The sequence below is a fragment of the Rhinatrema bivittatum genome, chromosome 5, assembly GCF_901001135.1.
Source record: "Rhinatrema bivittatum chromosome 5, aRhiBiv1.1, whole genome shotgun sequence".
In the NCBI taxonomy this organism is placed as follows: domain Eukaryota; kingdom Metazoa; phylum Chordata; class Amphibia; order Gymnophiona; family Rhinatrematidae; genus Rhinatrema; species Rhinatrema bivittatum.
In genome coordinates, this window is record NC_042619.1 from 24,305,039 (window position 1) to 24,325,779 (window position 20,741).

General features: G+C 48.6%; 1 protein-coding gene across 3 annotated transcripts in view; it reads left to right on the forward strand.

Annotated features, from left to right (window-relative positions):
- GDPD5 (glycerophosphodiester phosphodiesterase domain containing 5) overlaps positions 1-20,741 on the forward strand; it is a 424,914-nt gene that overhangs the window by 371,979 nt on the left and 32,194 nt on the right. For all 3 annotated transcript variants that reach the window (XM_029602145.1, XM_029602143.1, XM_029602144.1), the window contains 2 exons: positions 3,485-3,706; positions 13,301-13,458. In XM_029602145.1, the coding sequence (XP_029458005.1) occupies positions 3,485-3,706; positions 13,301-13,458 (380 nt within the window). The remainder of the gene's footprint in view (positions 1-3,484; positions 3,707-13,300; positions 13,459-20,741) is intronic.

Sequence of the window (20,741 nt, forward strand, 5' to 3'; positions counted from 1 at the left end):
CGATTTGTGGGTTCAGGTCTTCTGCTGCACGGAGGGGCGTTCACCGCCTCCGGTGGTGGTGGTGGTGGGGTGGGAGTCATAGTCGCTGTGCGGTGGTGACCCCTGGTGGCTTGAATTAGGATCCCCTGATTTCAGCGGTCTGGGTTAGAGCCCTGGTGCATGCTCCCCAGCCTTAAGGTTCTCACCACCATGACCGTGCTAAAATAATTTGGGAGGGGATGGGGAAAAAGGAATCCCTGCGTCTTCATGAATTGAAGTCTCATGGTGCCAGAATCCGGCACCGATTGAGCTGGAAGCCCAAAATAGCAGGGGGAAACTGCCAGGTCACCAAAATGCATACACTGGAATTTTAAATCGTGCACGCATATAATATAAAATGCGCCTTGCGTGCACGTGTGGGCTCCTAATTTTAAACACTTAGCCGAGGAAACGTTATTCGCATGTCTTTCCTTAAGGCTTTTGTCGGCTTTTAGACATGCAAATGAGCACATTTTAAAACAGGGGCGTGTGCAGGAAATAACCAGTTCGACCACTTAGTCAGTCCGCCAGTCTGCCCAGTCTATCTCTAGATCAGGGGTCGGGAACCCATGGCTCGCGAGCCAGATATGGCTCTTTTGAGGGCTGCATCTGGCTCGCAGACACGTGTCGCCATACTTCGCGGTTCCCCGCTGACCCAGCTGCTCCCCGGTCCTCCGCCGCCCGGGCTTAAAATGCTGTCAGCCCGGGCGGAACGCGGCAGGACAGCTGGAGTCAGCGGCACCGGCGTGCTCTCTTCTCCTCCCCCCCCCCGCGGCCCGGAAGAGGAAGTGGAGAGCATCGGGTGCCTGCGCGGGAAGAAGAGACCACACTAGCGTGGTCTCTTCTTCCGCGCAGGCACCCGATGCTCACCACTTCCTCTTCCGGGCCGCGGGGGGGAGGAGAAGAGAGCACGCCGACTGGAGTCAACCGGGTGCCTGCGCGGGAGTCATCGGGTGTCAGCCGGGTGCCAGCGCTGGAGTCATCGGGTGCCTGCGCGGGTCTTCCCGCGCAGGCACCCGATGCTCTCCACTTCCTCTTCCGGGCCGCGGGAAGAAGAGAGCACGCCGGTGCTCTTTTCTTCCCGCGGCCCGGAAGAGGAAGTGGAGAGCATCGGGTGCCTGCGCGGGAGAAGACTGCAGCGCGGCTCGGAGGAAAATGAAAATCTTCAACCGCGGCCGATGGGACTCCGCCTTCGCCTCCGCGAGGGCTGAAAATGAAGGAGGTTAGCGTTGGGAGGTGGCTGCTGCTGCCGCGAGTTCCCGGAGGGGGGGAGAGAGAGAGAGTGAATGAGCGAGCAAGCATGTGTGTTTGAGATCCTGTGTGTGTGAGTGAGAGATTGCATGTATGTGAATGATTGAGAGCCTGTATATGTGAAAGAGAGTATGTCTGTGATTGAGATCCTGCCTGTGAGAGAGAGAGCATGAATGTAAGTTTACCATTGGGAACCTGTATGTGTAAGTTTGTAATTGAAAACCTGTTTGTTTGAAAGAGTATGTGTGTATGATTGAGATCCTTTGTGTGTGAGAGAGATCATGTGTATGTATGATTAAGAGCCTGTGTGTATAAGTAAGAGAGAGATCATGTGTGTCTGTGTCTGATTGACAGCTGGTTTAGGTGATGGAGCATGTGAGTATGTGATTGAGAGCCTGTGTTTAAATGAGAGAGAGAGACCATGTGTGTCTGTGTGTGATTGAGAGCTGATTTAGGTGAGGGAGCATGTGAGTATGTGATTGAGAGCCTGTGTGTAAATGAGAGAAAGAGAGGACATGTTTGTAAGCATGTGAATGAGAGTCTGTGTGTGAGAGAAAAAGACAGCATGTATTTATGTGATTGAAAGCCTGTGTGTGTGTAAGCGTGAAAAGATAGACAGCATGTGTGTAAATGTGTAATTAAGAGCCTATATAAGTGAGAGAGAAAAAACATTTGTATATGTGAGTGACTGAGAGCATGTGTGTATAGGTGTGTCATTGAGAGCCAGTGTGAGAGAGAGCGCTGGTATGTGACTGAGAGAGGAGAAAGTTCCAAGCAAACCACCCCACCTCCTGCTAATTCAGAACAATCTCAGGACACCTGGATATCAAACGTTCCCAGGTATGCAGAGCAAAAAAATTTTTGTATCCTTATTATTTTTCATTACTGGATCTTTGTGTCTGCTATTTTGAAATATTTTGTTGGTATCTGGAAATGTTTTATATGAGTTTTTAATTATTGGATATTCCACTCATCAGCTGTTTCGAAATATGTTCTTTTTGTTAGTACAGTTTTACTGCTGATGATTTTATATTTCTTGATTTGTTTTATAAGGATGTGTGATGTTTCTTTTTTCCTTTGTTACACTGCATACAGAGACTCTGGCTTGTTGCAGTTTCCAATTCAGTTTTTTCTGCATGCTTCTTGTTATGCGTTTTGGTCTCTTTATTCTATGTTAGGTGAGGGGTCAGCACATGTGATTCAGGTGAGGTTTTCTGCTGGCGTGTAGTTTCTGTGTAGGACTCTATAGCAGCCTGACTTGGTCCGTTTTCCTAATAGGAGATGTATTGGTGTCTTAAGGCCTGGTGTAATATTTTCAGAGACTTATTGTACTTTAAAAGTGTGATCTTACATAAAATGCACACATTTACTTGTATTTAGTTTTAAACATATTGTATGGCTCTCATGGAATTACATTTTAAAATATGTGGCGTTTATGGCTCTCTCAGCCAAAAAGGTTCCTGACCCCTGCTCTAGATCATCGAGGCCCCCTCTCCCAGTCAGTTTGTTTCAGGCTTACACCCGAACGAGAGCAGAAGGAAGTTTTGTGCAAGTTGCAGCCTGACGCGCGCCGTATTCGCCGGTTTTAAAATCCGGGTTTACGCGCGTAAATGTTGGCCCCCGCCCTGGAATGCCCCTAACCCACCCCGTTTTAACACGCATCCTCTTGTGTCCGCACGCGCATACACGCACGCAATTTTCCGGTTTTAAAATACAAATTGCTCGCGCTCTCCCCATATACTCATGTCATTTAGGATTATAAGGCGTGAGCAACTCATTAAAAAAATTCACCCCAAAATGTTTGATTATAGAAAGAGGGGTATTAAAACTCCCCTCGTGGACATCTGAAACCTAAAAACCCCCCGGCACCCTGGACGTGATTCCTCTCTTAAGTACGCGCTCCTGCAGAGTGGTTTGCAGTGAGCGCTGTATAGTGAGGATCCCCGCCGACCCCTGCCACTGCAGCGGTGTGCTGTGCCAGGCGGGGGCTTAACCCGTCCAGCGCTGTGCGCACCGATGAGCTCACGGACCATAACAAGGCAGCCCTGCAGCGACAAGCTGTGAGGGGAAGGAGCTCCCTAACAGTATCCGCACGGCGGCACCCGCACGGACAGTGGTCACCAGCGTCCCAGGAAAGAGAGAATAAAATCGGCTTTAGTGGTTTATTCCCGGGCGTGAACTTGTCCACCAGTAACCTCAGCACCGTCTTTTGCAGACCGATCCGTTCTGGACCGTCGGCTCCCTGTCCCCCTCAGACTATGCTGAAGCTGGGAACCAGTCCATCTGCAAACTGGCTGACGTGCTGCGGATAGCAAAGGAGAACAGCACCGCGGTGCTCCTGAACTTTCAGCCCCTGCCGGCAGAGCACCCGCACCGCGGCAGGTACCTGAACATCACTCTGCAAGCCATCCTGAGCTCCGGAATTCCACAGCGGCTGGTGAGTCCTCTGCCTCGCTCGGGGGACGCGACTTCCACCTGGGTTTGCTAGGGCTGCTCCTTCAGGCTGGAGTTGGGGGGGGTGGCTTCTTAGGGCTTGGGGGACAGGGCTGAGACGACTTCCTCATTTCAGGAGCTGGTGCTCTTCTACACACACACGCACACACACTTACACGCACGCACACACTTGCACGCTCACACTTACACGCACACACTTGCACGCACATGCTCACACTTACACGTACACACTTGCACGCACACGTTCACATTTACGCACACGCACACACTTGCACGCACACGCACACACTTGCACGCACACGCTCACATTTACGCACACACACACACTTGCACGCACACGCTCACACTTACACGCACACACTTACACACACACTTGCACACTTACTTGCACGCACACACTTACACACACTTACTTACACACACACATTTATACGTACACGCACACATACACTTACACACTTTAAGCGTGGCCCATGTAGTGCATCCAGGAGGCTTAGCTTGTGAAAAGCGCTGCTGGGGAAGCTGGAGGGGGGGGGGGTGAGGGGTGTAAAAGCTTTTATACTCACTAAATACTCTTTGAAAGGATCAGCACAGGTCGGTGGCCAGGGGGAGCAGTCTGTGAAGCTTGCACCTTGAGTTGGGCTTTACCTGAAATTGTATGGTTTGCGTTGCTGCGTCTTTTAACAAGCACGGCAGGGGGGATTGTCACTCCTTAGCTGTTTCTTCCCCGCCTCTGGGTCCTCTGCCGGCTTCGCCCGCACACAACGTTTCCGTAGATCCCCCGGAAGACGACGCAGCTCGTTGCTGCCTAGCGATGTTGATGCTTCTCAGGGCTTGCCTGGGGGGGGGGGGGGGGGGAGGGGAGCAGCTCGTGTCTGTGGTTACATCGTGGCTTCTCTTCCACGCCTCTTTCACGTGGGGGTCTGAAAACAGCTTTTCCCAGCACACATCTCCCAAACACCCTTGCAGTGCGATTTAAAGAACTTCGTCAAATTTGAAACTACTTTCACGGTGGTTTTGGGCAGCTGCGCATGTTGAAAGAGTTTTAGCTTGCAAACGGCGTGAGCACAGGTGAGGGCCGCCACGCCCCTGGGGTAAAACCCTTGGACTAACGGAGGTCTTCGGGGGGGGGGGGCTGGTTTCATGGCTCAGTGGCGGTGTTGCCTCGGCCCATACAGGAGACAACAGCTTTGACTCCTGAATCCGAAGCTGGGGGGCAGGGGTGCTGCGGAGGTAGCGCTCACGGCGACCCCTGTTAACTAGCTTAAGGGGCAGGGGCACGTTTGCCTGGTTCTGAAGGGAGCTGCGGTGCAGGGCCCTGAGCCGGAGGAGAAACGCTCTGGTAGCTTAAGTTAGACAGGAATGGGCAAGGGATTAAAGATGGGGAACGAGCTGAGTCGCCAAGAATGAGACCTGGAAGCTCCGAGGAGTTAGAGCGCGTGACTGGCAGTAAACAAGGAGACCAGGCTTGCATGAGTGTGGCTGCACTGGGTCAAGGGGTTTTTTTCTTTCACACTGGGAATGGTTTGGAACAAAGTCAGCATGAGGCAAGTCTTGCCTCACAAATCTGCTTCACTTTTTTGAAGGGGTTAATAAACATGTGGATAAAGGTGAACCAGTAGATGTAGTATACTTGGATTTTCAGAAGGCGTTTGACAAAGTTCCTCATGAGAGGCTTCTAGGAAAAGTAAAAAGTCATGGGATAGGTGGCGATGTCCTTTCGTGGATTGCAAACTGGCTAAAAGACAGGAAACAGAGAGTAGGATTAAATGGGCAATTTTCTCAGTGGAAGGGAGTGGACAGTGGAGTGCCTCAGGGATCTGTATTGGGACCCTTACTTTTCAATATATTTATAACTTCATGCCGTGTCCACTAATCCTGTTATCCAGAAGAGTAAATAACCCTTCTTAATAATTCCTAACGTTCTGTTTGTTTTTTTGACTGCTGCAGCACACTGAGCTGACGATTTTAAAGGATTATTCACTATGATGCCTAGATCTCTTTCCTGGGTGGTAGCTCCTAATATGGAACCTAACATCGTGTAACTACAGCAAGGATTATTTTTCCCTGTATGCAACACCTTGCACTTGTCCACATTAAATTTCATCTGCCATTTGGATGCCCAATCTTCTGGTCTCGCAAGGTGCTCCTGCAGTTTATCACAATTGTTTGTGATTTAACTAATCTGAATAATTTTGTACCGTTACGATGGCTTGTCTTAGTGACGGTGTATAAAACATAATAAATAAATAAATAAATATTATCTGCAAATTTGATAACCTCACTCGTCGTATTCCTTTCCAGATCATTTATAGATATATTGAAAAGCACCAGTCCAAGTACAGATCTCTGTTTACCTTTTCCACTGAGAAAATTGCCCATTTAATCCTACTCTCTGTTTCCTGTCTTTTAGCCAGTTTGTAATCCAGGAAAGGACATTGCCTCCTATCCCATGACTTTTTACTTTTCCTAGAAGCCTCTGATGAGGAACTTTGTCAAACGCCTTCTGAAAATCCAAATACACTACATCTACCGGTTCACCTTTATCCACATGTTTATTAACCCCTTCAAAAAAATGTAGCAGATTTGTGAGGCAAGACTTGCCCTGGGTAAATCCATGCTGACTTTGTTCCATTAAATCTTTAGATTGTTTCCACTGTTTTTCCCGGCACTGAAGTCGGGCTCACCGGTCTATAGTTATTTAAATTTAATCGCATTTTCAGTTCCAAGTTTACATATCCTTGTTTTATTGTAACTTTGTCTTCTTCCTCAATATCAATGTTACAACACCCCTGACCCATGTGAACTGATATGATATATGATTTGTATCATGAATGTCGGTATAGAAAATACTTAAATAAATAAATGAAAGTACTGGATTCCACTGACATGCAGAATGATAATTTGCAAAAATATTGTTATTTTGAGAAATAAATGTGCAGAATTTAGAAAACGCGTGCACAGAATTTTTAATTTTTTGATGCAGAATTTTCAATTTTTTTGGTGCAGAATTCCCCCAGGAGTATCCTCTCAACTGTATTGCTGGGTGAGCCTTCAAAGGCTCAAGCCTGGCCAGAGCCAACTTGGCTGGCTTGGGTTTGGCTAGTCTTCTTTACAGGGAGAAGCAGGGTCAAGCCCACCCTCCCACTGGGCCCCCACAGTCGCTGACTCACTCCAGGCCCCACAGACACCCTCACCTTTGCAGCTGCTGGGGCCACACGCCTCTGCTCACAGAGGGGGAAACTTGTAACAGCCTACAAAGGTTTTCCATCAAATAACACGACTTAAGTTACCCCAGCTTTCAAAGGGGAAGTAGGTGTATGCTTTCCCTTTGAAAATTACTCCACAAAAACTACGGCCCGCGTTTACACCTGTTAAACTGTACGTAGAATTCGCTTTCCCGGGAAATTTGCAGGAACATACAAAATCGTGCATGGTATACCTCGGGAATGCCTCTGCTCCGTCTGGATAAACGTACACACATACAGGCCCCTCATTCCTGCTAGCAAATGTCTTAAAGGGTAGTTTTCAAAGCGTCAGCTGTAAGGGGCCAGCAGCCTTGCTCTGTTCTTGGCTGTGGGGAATTTGCACTGCAAAAGCAACAAGGGGCTGGCTGCCACCACGCCACGTGGACCTGAGGATGAAAACCACCTAGCACAAGAAAAGGGGAGAGGAAATCTCAATGGGAAGGGGCGAGAGGCCTTAAAGCGGTGAGAACTGGAAGGAGGTGCTAAGGAGGCTTCAGGAGGAGGAAGGCAAGAAAACTGACCAGAGGGGGGAGAGTGGTGGGGGATGAAATTGAGGGAAGATGGGGAGAGACAAGACTAGGTTGTTGAGAGGTAAGGTGGAGAAGAGAAAGGAAAGAGAGATTGGGTTCAAAGGAAGGAGAGGGATGGTGGATGGGAAGCGGAGATAGAAGGAGAAGAAGAATAAGAGGACTGAGATAATGGGAGAGAGCACACTGAGCACATAGATGGAGAAAGTAGGCCAGATTGACAAACTAAAGAGTAGCAAGTCACCTGGACCGGATGGTATGCATCCTAGGATTCTGAAGGAACTCAAAAATGAAATTTCTGATCTGTTAGTTAAAATTTGTAACCTATCATTAAAATCATCCATTGTACCTGAAGACTGGAGGGTGGCCAATGTAACCCCAATATTTAAAAAAGGCTCCAGGGGCAATCCGGGTATCTATAGACCAGTGAGCCTGACTTCAGTGCCGGGAAAAATAGTGAAAACTATTCTCAAGAACAAAATTGTAAAGCATATAGAAAGACATGATTTAATGGAACATAGTCAACATGGATTTATCCAAGGGAAGTCTTGCCTAACAAATCTGCTTCATTTTTTTGAAGGGGTTAATAAACATGTGGATAAAGGGGAACCGGTGGATGTAGTGTATTTGGATTTTCAGAAGGTGTTTGACAAAGTCCCTCATGAGAGGCTTCTACGAAAACTAAAAAGTCATGGGATAGGAGGCGATGTCCTTTCGTGGATTACAAACTGGTTAAAAGACAGGAAACAGAGAGTAGGATTAAATGGTCAATTTTCTCAGTGGAAAAGGGTAAACAGTGGAGTACCTCAGGGATCTGTACTTGGACCGGTGCTTTTCAATATATATATAAATGATCTGGAAAGGAATACGACGAGTGAGGTTATCAAATTTGCAGATGATACAAAATTATTCAGAGTAGTTAAATCACAAGCAGACTGTGATACATTGCAGGAGGACCTTACAAGACTTGAAGATTGGGCATCCAAATGGCAGATGAAATTTAATGTGGACAAGTGCAAGGTGTTGCATATAGGGAAAAATAACCGTTGCTGTAGTTGTACGATGTTGGATATTAGGAGCTACCACCCAGGAAAAAGATCTAGGCATCATAATGGATAATACTTTAAAATCGTCAGCTCAGTGTGCTGCAGCGGTCAAAAAAGCAAATAGAATGTTAGGAATTATTAGGAAGGGAATGGTTAATAGAACGGAAAATGTCATAATGCCTCTATATCGCTCCATGGTGAGACCACACCTTGAATACTGTGTACAATTCTGGTCGCCGCATCTCAAGAAAGATATAGTTGCGATGGAGAAGGTACAGAGAAGGGCAACCAAAATGATAAAGGGGATGGAACAGCTTCCCTATGAGGAAAGGCTGAAGAGGTTAAGGCTGTTCAGCTTGGAGAAGAGACGGCTGAGGGGGGATATGATAGAGGTCTTTAAGATCATGAGAGGTCTTGAACGAGTAGATGTGACTCATTTATTTTCATTTTCGAATAATAGAAGGACTAGGGGGCATTCCATGAAGTTAGCAAGTAGCACATTTAAGACTAATCGGAGAAAATTCTTTTTCACTCAACGCACAATAAAGCTCTGGAATTTGTTGCCAGAGGATGTGGTTAGTGCAGTTAGTGTAGCTGGGTTCAAAAAAGGTTTGGATAAGTTCTTGGAGGAGAAGTCCATTAATGGCTATTAATCAATTTTACTTAGGGAATGGCCACTGCTGTTGATTGCATCGGTAGCATGGGATCTTCTTGGTGTTTGGGTAATTGCCAGGTTCTTGTGGCCTGGTTTTTGGCCTCTGTTGGAAACGGAATGCTGGGCTTGATGGACCCTTGGTCTGACCCAGCATGGCAATTTCTTATGTTCTTATGAGACAAAAAAAAGGTGAGTGAGAGCGAGACGGCTCTGAGGCATGATGGAAATGCAGAAAATTTTGAAACTGGAGAGGAGGAGGAGAAATGAGACAGGAAGAGACCAAGAGATCAGAGCAATAAGGAGAAAGCAACGATTGGCGCTCCGTTTACTGATTGTTAGGGTGCCATGTGAGAATCGTTAAAGAGAAAGCAACGATTGGCGCTCCGTTTACTGTTTGTTAGGGTGCCATGTGAGAATCGTTAAGGAGAAAGCATCGATTGGCGCTCCATTTACTGTTTGTTAGGGTGCCATGTGAAAATCGTTAAGAAGAAAGCAACGATTGGCGCTCCGTTTACTGATTGTTAGGGTGCCATGTGAGAATCGTTAAAGAGAAAGCAACGATTGGCGCTCCGTTTACTGTTTGTTAGGGTGCCATGTGAGAATCGTTAAGGAGAAAGCATCGATTGGCGCTCCATTTACTGTTTGTTAGGGTGCCATGTGAAAATCGTTAAGGAGAAAGCAACGATTGGCGCTCCTTTTACTGTTTGTTAGGGTGCCATGTGAGAATCGTTAAGGAGAAAGCAACGATTGGCGCTCCGTTTACTGTTTGTTAGGGTGCCATGTGAGAATCATTAAGGAGAAAGCAACGATTGGCGCTCCGTTTACTGTTTGTTAGGGTGCCATGTGAGAATCGTTAAGGAGAAAGCATCAATTGGCGCTCTGTTTACTGTTTGTTAGGGTGCCATGTGAGAATCGTTAAGGAGAAAGCAACGATTGGCGCTCCGTTTACTGTTTGTTAGGGTGCCATGTGAGAATCGTTAAGGAGAAAGCATCAATTGGCGCTCCGTTTACTGTTTGTTAGGGTGCCATGTGAGAATCGTTAAGGAGAAAGCAACGATTGGCGCTCCGTTTACTGTTTGTTAGGGTGCCATGTGAGAATCGTTAAGGAGAAAGCATCAATTGGCGCTCTGTTTACTGTTTGTTAGGGTGCCATGTGAGAATCGTTAAGGAGAAAGCAACGATTGGCACTCTGTTTACTGTTTGTTAGGGTGCCATGTGAAAATGGTTTTTGTTTTTTCTGTGCTGATTCGTTTGGCTTGATGTGCGTTTGGTTCTTAAAGCCCAGCCAAGCTCTTCAGCTCAGCTCCGACTTGGCTCTCCTGGCCTTTCTGGGTTTCTGACTCATCCACATCTACCTGCTCGGTCTCTTCACTTGTTCTGTTGTTTTTCTTTAGGGGGGGGAGAGTGGAGGTTTGGTCCATCAGTTTCCTCCTCCTCCTATGGGCTTCCAGCTGAATGAGGTCTGTCCTTTGCTGAGAATCTCACCCCATGAGCCTTTGGTCCCATCCACTGGGGGGTTTCCTCTGTTATTTTGTAACCCTCGCGTCTACCTGTCTGGGCAGGTTATTGCAATAATAGTCCTCGGCTGGGCACCGTAAGCCACCTCCCTCCTTCCAGAACCTAGTATGCATGCACCCCAAATGTCTGGCCTCTAGGTGTCACCATTGTGCAATGGCTGAGAATCCTTCTCCCCACCCCAGAGTTGCCAACTGTCCTGATTTTCTTTCTGGACTGTACAGAAAAAGCGCGCCAAAGGTTCTGACCAATGAGAAAAATCACATGACTAGAGGAGCCCAATTGAAAGACAGGAGACTGAGCCAGTCTTTTTCATTGGTCAGAAACTTTGGCGCGCTTTTTCTAGTTTTAGAATCACTCTCCAGTTCCTGCGCCAGCTAACTGTTGAGCCCTGCCATGCACTCTGTATGTAATTCTCACCCTTTTCATTTGTTTTGGTCTGCGTTCAGTACGAGGTTTTCCCTCTGTTCTTTTACGTCGATATGTAACGTAAGGAGTAACTCGCCTTCATGTTTTTCTGCTCCCCCAACGCGGTATGTTGTATTCTCTTACACGCCTGATTTGTTGCGTAGTGGCTGCAGTTTCCTCGTTGTGACACAACTTTCCTTTTTTATAAAGATATTAGGTGATTGTATATTTTGTCGCTCCTGATGCAGCCCTGGCAAAGCACTGTCCCGTGTTCGGGGTGGGGGGGAGGGGCACGGTATCTTGTTTGAACTCTTGTCTGTCCGGAGCTTTTTGAATAGAACTGATTTGCCCAGCGTTTGTGAACTTCTGAAACGACTTGGAAGTTTTTGGTTACACGTTTAATGCCCCGCGTTGTATCCTCACGTGTGCAAGGCTTACTAAAACGTCACTTAACCTTGTGAGTGTGCGTAAACTCCCGTCAGCAAAGATATCGTACGGTACCTCCGGATGTTCGGAAAGTGGACGGTTGAAAGCTGGCGACCCTCCGCCTCCCCTCCCCCACCCCCCCACCCCCTCCTCTCCCAGGGGCCGTGAATGGCGCCTCCGCAGCGTTCCCCAACCATGGGCAGCCAGAGAAGCAAACGCTTGGCCCGGAAATCAAGCCCCGACCTCCTGTACGGCAGCACGCAAGAGAGCTGCCGAGCCGTCACACAACCCCCTCATCCCCCCAAACATTTAATAGTGCTTGAAGTTTCCTGATACCTAAGCACAGGATCTTGGTTTAAAATCCTCATGCAGGACCGGGCATTAAACCTTTTCTCTTAAAGATGATGATTACTTGCTTCCTTACTCTATTTTCCAGCATCTGTTCCAATAGAATAAGTCCCTCAGTATCTCCCCATCATGCCCTTCTCAGATTCAGCCCTTAACTACTGTGTGTTTCGATTTCCTATTAATTGTTCGCTAAACTCTAATATTATTTTTGAACACAGTTTCTATGCACGTTCAATCCTTTTGTATATCTCATGTATTTCAATTATTGTTCTATAATTACTTTATTGTAAAGCTTGTTGCTGCATTATGGTTCATTGTAAACCGAGGTGATGTTCCGAACGTGCCGCGGTATATAAAAATCCCTAAATAAATAAAATAAATAAATAGTTGTGGGGGGGGAGGGGAGGGATTTATAAGTCAGACATTAGCGTTGGAAGTTGGCTTGTGGGCATGGGGGTGAACGTTCAAAGAATTGTGGGCATAAAATAGCGCATACATGCATAAATAGCACCTACTTGCGTGCACGCTATTTTATAAACCTCAAACATAACGCGCGCATTTTCGCTTTTGCGCGAGCATATGTGTGCTTGAAAAGGGGGCAGTCTGTGGGCATGCCAGGCCGGGCCAACATTTACAGGCGTAAGTTGCAATTTTAAAAGACACTTTGCACGTAGATTGCCCAGCTTGCGTAATTTTATACCTGCTAATAATCAGGCGTGGGTGATACGAAATGTTTATTATGTACTACTGGCCAGGTGGGAGGTCTGATGGGGGGGGAGGTTTCCGGGTGAGGAGCCAGGAGGGTCTCCATGACCTGGAGAAGGACTGGGGGGACCTGGTGGAGTAATTGGTAAAACTGGTAATTTCAGTTCTGCCCGTATATTTATAATATAGCCTCTTGCGTGTGTAAATGCTGATTTACGTAGGTCCCTCTTTATTTTTGCGCATAAAACATACTGGCATGCGTTTTTTAAAATAGGACAAGCGCACGCATTCAGTGTATGGAAACGCACACGCTCCGTGCATTGCACGTATTCATGCACAAGCATGCATGTGCGCGTGTGTTCTGGGGTAAAGGTACGCGCGTTTTATAACGTGCGTGTGCGATGCACATGGGTTATAAAATACTACGGTAAAACTACGCCATGTGCGGTCGTTTGAAAGTGATCTGAGTTTAAGAACTCGCTCAGCCAGCTGGTTCAGCACTGGATCCGATTCAGCTCGGACTAGAGGCCTCGGTATATCTGACCAAGCGGCAGAGCGGCGACGGCACTTCCGACATAATAATTCATATCCACGCTGCAGGAGGAGCCTAGTGGTTTGTGCATGGCTGCGTATTTTAAGCCTTTGGGGAAGATGGTTTTGGCACTGAAGCTCCTCTCTCTCTCTCTCTTACTTCCGCAGGTGATGTGGCTCCCCGAGAGCGAGAGGCAGCTGGTGAGGCAGGTGGCACCAGGTTTCCAGCAGACCTCAGGAATCAAGGCAGACGCCAGACGGCTGAGAGACAGGGACATCCGAAGGTTAAACCTGAGATACACTCAGGTCACCAGTGACGAGATCAGGTGAGGCCAGGGCCTTTCCCTTTCTTACAAGCCAATACAGTAAAAATCGCGGGAGAGCAGGGGAGCACTCTCCTGTGCGCGCGATTCAGTAAATAAAATTATTCAAATTAGGGCCCGTGGTAAAAAGAGGCGCGTCCCTAGCGCCTCTTTTTGGACTGGAGCGTCGGCTGTCAACGGATTTGACAGCCGACGCTCAATTTTGCCGGCGTCGGTTCTCGAGCCCGCTGACAGCCACGGGTTCGGAAACTGGATGCTGGCAAAATTTGATCGTCTGGTTTTCGAACCGCGGGCCTATTTAAAAATTTTTTTTTTTAAAGTTTTTACTGCTTTTCTGTACACTTTCCCGGTGCGCTAATTTCTGAAAGTAAAACGTGCGGCTTGGCTGCACATTTTACTTTCTGTATCGCGCGGGAATAACTAATAGGGCCATCAACATGCATTTGCATGTTGTGGGTGCTATTAGGTTCGGGGGGGGGGGGATGGACGTGCGTTTTCGACGCGCTATTACCCCTTACTGAAAAAGGGGTAAAGCTAGCGCGTCGAAAACGCGCGTGCAAAAGCAGGTTAACAGTGCGTTCCACCGGAGCGCACTGTACTGTATCGGCCTGTTTGTTCTTAAGAACATAAGAAATTGCCATGCTGGGTCAGACCAAGGGTCCATCAAGCCCAGCATCCTGTTTCCAACAGAGGCCAAAACCAGGCCACAAGAACCTGGCAATTACCCAAACACTAAGAAGATCCCATGCTACTGATGCAATTAATAGCAGTGGCTATTCCCTAAGTAAACTTGATTAATAGCCATTAATGGACTTCTCCTCCAAGAACTTATCCAATCCTTTTTTAAACCCAGCTACACTAACTGCACTAACCACATCCTGTGGCAACAAATTCCAGAGCTTTATTGTGCGTTGAGTGAAAAAGAATTTTCTCCGATTAGTCTTAAATGTGCTACTTGCTAACTTCATGGAATTCCCCCAAGTCCTTCTATTATTCGAAAGTGTAAATAACCGAGTCACATCTACTCGTTCAAGACCTCTCATGATCTTAAAGACCTCTATCATATCCCCCCTCAGCCGTCTCTTGTCTTACCGTGTCCTCCAGTGGCCACAGGCCTCCTCCGTCCATCTTACCAGACTGGCCGCTATGCTCAGCGAGAAGCTCTGGTCTTGGAGCCTGAACACCCGGGGGGGGGGGAGGGGTTATCGGGAGGAGGAAAGTGGGAACGCTTTCACCATTTCTTTGCATTGCAGTTAAGGGGGTCACTTTCAAAGGGAGTAACGTGCATAAAACAGGGTTTGTGTGTGTAAATCTACTTCATAAAATCAAGTCAGGGTCTTGCGCACAGAAATGTAAGCATTGTAACTCGGGTTCACGTGTTCTTATACCCCTAGTGAGCACAGGTAATAGGGGCAGGGGTGCAGATGGAGTGGAGTTGGCACTTAGGTTCTGGACCATAACAAATACATGCATGAGTTACGCCCTGGTTGCAGCGAGGTAATCCATGCATGCACTCTGTCAATTACCCGACAGTTTTCCAAGCAGATTTTCATGCGTGCACGTTCACTTTGTAAAGCCTGTGAGCAAAATCTACAAGCAGACTTTACCGATACTCAGCCCGTTATAAGATTACTCTCCCTAACGTCTACAGAACAAACCCCTTTCCCTGTACGTACCAGGATCAGTCCAGACTGCTGGGTTATGCCTCCCTTCCAGCCGATGGAGTCAGAGAAAAGCTGAAAAGCACCCCCTAGATAACCTGGTGTGCCACCTGCCATCCTCCAGTATTTCTCTGACTCCGGCAGATGAAAGAGAGCATAACCTGCGGCCCTGATCCTTGTCAAATTCAGTGATTATTCGCTACCTTGAGTAAATCGTTTGGCATTTGGGATATTCCCTTTCACCCTTGGCTAGATCATTCTTGATTTAAAAAATAAATAAATTAATTAATAATTAAATCCTGTCAGCAAAGGCCGCGTATATTGAGAGCGTCCTGAAGGGCAGGCAAGGCAGGGCAGTGCCCTTATGCCATTTTTTCACGGAGATTGTGTCCCTACCCGGTGAGCTGGGGGGAGTATTTACCGGTGGGCCGGTCATGCTCCCCCCACAAGCCCAGAGACGATACCTTTTCCTCTGGTGGGTGCTGATTTTATCACAGGGAAGTCTTTGCCCCTGTTTGCTGGCTGAATCAAAAAAAAAAAAAAAAAAGAAGATAAATAAGCCAGCATTTACCATTAGCATCCGTTCTTCAGCCCTAGCCTGCCGTGGTCTCCCGGGCCTCTGGAGGGGGTGGAATCCTTCACCCAGCTGCCTTCTCTTTTCTCGCGCGCTCTGAATGCCGCGTGGGTCGTGCTGCGGGGCTTGTGGGGAGCCGGCGTCTCGGCTCTCCGGCGAAGGTCTGTGCTCCCGGTGTATTCCCGGGGGCAAGGGACCTATGCGGAGGCCAAATTCGGAGCGGGGGCTCCCTGCTGCGACCGCGCGGCTCGGGGAACGATTCGGCAGCTCGCAGGCTGTCTCCTCCCCTGCGCGGCTCGGGGGCGGCGGCCATCTTGCCTGCTCCGATTTCTGATGCTGTGCCAGGCTCAGAGGGAGAAGAACTCCCTCCTCTCCCCCCGCCGGCCTTGAGCCCCCAACGGCCTTGCGACCGGCAGCCAGACGCAGACCCTCCCTCCACTTTACCTCCGGGGGGGGGTCCTTAAAGCGACAGCACCCATTTTCGTCCCAATTTGTGTTACTCCGTCATAGGGCATATCTGGAAGTAGAGGCTGATTGGGACGCGCAGTATCCTGCCCCGGAAAAACAATTTAGGCCGGCTGCAGACCCGGGTGGTACTGGGCCTCAGCTTCCTTCCTCTGTTCCAGTTGGGGGGTTTCCTGGGCCCTCCATCCCTTTAAATCCAACGCCTCCGGACCCCTCCATGCCAGATTTGAGCGATGATGTGGATAGTGCCACTCCACACAGGTACTCCGCCTGTTCCGTAAGGAGGAACTGGATCAGTTAATCCCGCATGTGCTTCAGGAGCTGGAGATCCCGGTTCCACATGCAGTGTCTGATTCTTCTCCGGGGGATTCGGTATTATTGGGACTTCCTTTTCATCCGAAGCTTTTCCAAATTCTGTCCCGGGAATGGGATGCGCCTGAAGCCACCTTGCGAGTCAGCAGGGCCATGGAAAAGCTTTATCCGCTACCAAGTGAGTCCTTGGATCTTCTTAAGGTTCCGAAGGTGGCCTCAGCCGTCACGGCCATAGCTAAGCACACCACGATTCCCGTAACGGGAGGAGCAGCTCTTAAGGATCTTCAAGATCGAAAACTGGAAATTTTGCTCAAGCGGGATATTTGAGGTGTCCGCACTGGGAGTGCGGGCCACCGTTTGTGGCAGCCTTATGCAGAGGGCTACCCTCCGCTGGATTCAGCAGATGCTCACATCCCAGGAACTCCCTCCATGGGAGACTGAGCAGGCGAACCGCATGAAATCTGCGGTTGTGTTATACAATCTTTTAAGTACCTCTGCACATACCATGTCTTCGGTGGTTTCCGCGAGGCGGCTGCTGTGGCTCCATAATTGGTAAGTCTCAGCTAGGTTCCTTTCCTTTCAAGGGGAAACTGTTGTTTGGAGAAGATCTGGAACAACTTATTAAGGCCTTGGGAGACAACAAAGTTTATAAACTACCTGAGGACAAGCCCAGACCGTTGCGACCCTTCGGCGCCTCCCGAGGTCGTTTCCGAGGTCAGTGCCACTTCCGTTCTGGCAGGGGTGCTTCCTTTGCCCCTTGGCAAATGTCGGTATGGTCGCAGGATTGGGCACATTCCTTTCGTGGCAAGCAGCCTCAGTGCAATGGATCCTCTCACGGTTTCGCTGCTAACAAAGCTCCCCAATGAAGGTGCGCCGGCCATTCCTCCGTGCCGTAGATAGGGGGATGGCTCTCCCTGTTTCACGAGGAATGGGTCAAGATCACGTTGGACCAAAGGGTACTAGATATTATAAATCGCGGTTATGCTTTGGATTTTGCTCGGCACCTTCAGGATCTGTTTATCATGTCTCCCGGCGGGGCACCCGCAAAGCATCAGGTCATTCTTCAAACCCTGACTCATTTGAAGGACTTGGGAGCGATTGTCCTGCCAGACGAATGTCGGACCAGTCCATACTCCACGTACTTCATAGTCCCCAAAAAGGAGGGCTCGTTCCGCCCAATCTTGGATTTAAAAAAGGTCAACAAAGCGTTGTGTGTCCCTCGGTTTCGAATGGAAACGTTGTGCACAAAGGGGAATTTTTGGCCTCTTTGGATCTGACAGAAGCTTACCTTCACATAGGAATCCAAGAGCACCATCAGAGGTTCTTGAGGTTCATGGTTCTGGGGGAGCACTACCAGTTTTGTGCCCTTCCGTTCAGGCTGGCGACGGCTCCCCGAGTCTTCACCAAGGTAGTAGTAGTAGTCGCAGCCTGCCTTTGGCCCGATGGCATATTAGTGCATCCCTATTTGGACGGCTGGCTCATTCGAGCGAGATCAGAGGAGTTTTGCAAGGTGGCAGTGCAGTCGGTCTTGCACTGTCTGCATTTACTAGGCTGGGTCATCAATTATGCCAAGAGCCAGCTGGTCCCATCTCAGATATTGGAGTTTCTGGGAGCACGTTTCGACTCATCTTTGGGCAAGGTTTCCCTGCCTCTGTTAAGGATGGAGAAGCTAATGGCTCAAGTTCGCCGTCTGTTGACCTTCCCTTTGCCCACGGTATGGGACTATTTACAAGGTTGTGGTACTCTGGCGTCTACCCTGGAATTGGTTCCTTGGGCCTTTGCTCATATGAGACTGTTGCAGAGGGCATTGCTTTCCCGTTGGGATCCCAAGTCGGAGGAGTTCCACCTGCCCTTGCCTTTACTGGAGCCAGCCCGAGCCAGCCTGGATTGGTGGTTGGTATCTGATCACTTGCTTCAGGGAGTGGACCTGGAAAATCCTCAATGGCTAATCGTGACAATGGACGCCAGCCTGTCCGGGTGGGGGGCGGTCTGTCAGTCACGAGCGGCACAGGGTCAATGGACGCCTCTGCAGACCAAGTGGTCCATCAATCGGTTGGAAACCAGAGAAGTTCGTTTAGCGCTACGCCAGTTTCTTACGGTAGTTCGGCACTGGGCAGTACAGATTCTTTCTGACAACGCGACCACCGTGGCTTACATAAACTGTCAAGGGGGAGCAAAGAATCGGCCAGTAGCATCCGAGGCGGACAAGTTGATGGCCTGGGCAGAACGCCATCTGGCCCGCATAGCGGCATCTCATATAGCCGGGGTGGACAACATCCAGGCAGATTTTCTTGTGGCTGCGGAATGGCCGCGGAGGCTGTTGTTCGCAGATTTGAGCAGCCTCGCGATCGAGGACCCCTTATGTCTAGGTCATCTACCGAATCTACTGAGACAGGGTCCCGTATTTTTCGATCAGGCAGCTCGCTTTTGTCTAGCGGCTTGGCTTATGAGAGGAAGCAATTGAGAAAGACAGGCTATCCGGAGGCGGTGATCACCACTCTGCTACACGCACGAAAGACTTCTACTTCCCTCACCTATGTTTGGGTTTGGAAAGTATTTGATTCCTGGTGCAGTGGGTTGAAGGTGTCCATGCGACAGGTCCCTATAGTCCACATTCTTGCCTTTTTGCAGGAAGGCTTAAAGAAAGGTTTGGCATACAGCTCGCTCCAGGTCCAGGTAGCGGCGTTAGGCTGTTTGAGAGGTAAGGTTGATGGTTCTTCTATTGCGAGACATCTGGATGTAGTGCGTTTTTTGAAGGGGGCCAAACACTTACACCCGCCGGTGTGCATGATATGTCCTTTGTGGAGTTTGAATTTGGTTCTCCGTGGGCTTTGCGGACCTCCTTTTGAGCCTATCAAACGGGCTACATTGAAAGATTTAACACACAAGATGGTGTTTCTCGTGGCTATTTGTTCGGCTAGACGAGTTTCGAACTTCAAGCGTTGTCATGTAGAGAGCCGTTCTTGTGAATTTCTGACTCTGGGGTTTCGCTTTGGACAGTACCCTCCTTTTTGCCAAAGGTGATTGTCGTGAAAAGCCGATACCAGACAGTTGAGTTGCCAGCCTTTCCAGATGTGGATCGGAATACTCCTCAGGCCCAGGATCTGAGGAGATTGGATGTTTGCCGGATTTTTTTGCGGTACTTGGAGGTGACTAATCCTTTTCGACTGTCTGATCATCTGTTTGTCTTATGGAGCAGTCCTAAGAAGGGGTGTAAGGCTTCTTAAGACTGCTATTGCCTCGACATACATATGTCACGGGCGGCAAGTACCGGATGGTCTTAAAGCACATTCCATCAGGTCGCAAGCAGCATCCTGGGCAGAAAGCCAATGTGTGTTGCCTCGAGATTTGCAGGGCATCCACTTGGAAATCTTTGCACACGTTTGCTAAGCATTACCGTTTGGACGTCCGGGATCCACAAGTGGATTCTTTTGGCGGCAGTGTGTTTCGAGCGGGACTCTCCGGGTCCCACCCCTCTTAGGGCAGCTTGGGTACATCCCAGCAGTCTGGACTGATCCTGGTACATATAGGGAAAGGAAAATTGGTTCTTACCTGCTAATATTTGTTCCTTTAGTACCAAGGATCAGTCCAGATGCCCGCCCATGGATATATATGCAGGAGAGTCCGCTCGGTTACTTGTATTTTCTCTTTAAGGATTTTTCGAAGATTGCACACCTACATTACGTAGTTTTTTTTTCACCAGTTATGGTTTCTTAGAGGTTTATGTTTGGATTGATCTAGTCATTGGTTGTTAAATTTACTTCATTCTGCTTTGATATTTATTATACTGAAGGATGGCAGGTGGCACACCAGGTTATCTAGGGGGTGCTTTTCAGCTTTTCTCTGACTCCATCTGCTGGAAGGGAGGCATAACCCAGCAGTCTAGTCTGATCCTTGATACTACAGGAACGAAAATTAGCAGTTAAGAACCAATTTTCCTTTATAATAATCCTTACAGTCTTGTGCCCCCCAAGTCATCGTGGCAGAATAGGTGTCACACAAATATGGGCATCACTCTGCCATCTTACGCATTCTTACTTATTAGCAACCAGATGATTTGACGCATGGCTGCTTTCTTTAAAGAGGAGCTCCAGTGCTTTTAGGGAATAATTTTCAAAAAGTTGTACATGCATAAACAGCCTTTTAAAAATTCCCCGAGGGCTTGTGGGTATGAAAGTCCCGGGGTGGGGCAGAGTTGGGGGCGGGGACATGATTCGCACGCATACTTTTGATTTTAAGAAAGTTAACGCCTGCCCGTGCTCGTCTGCACTTGG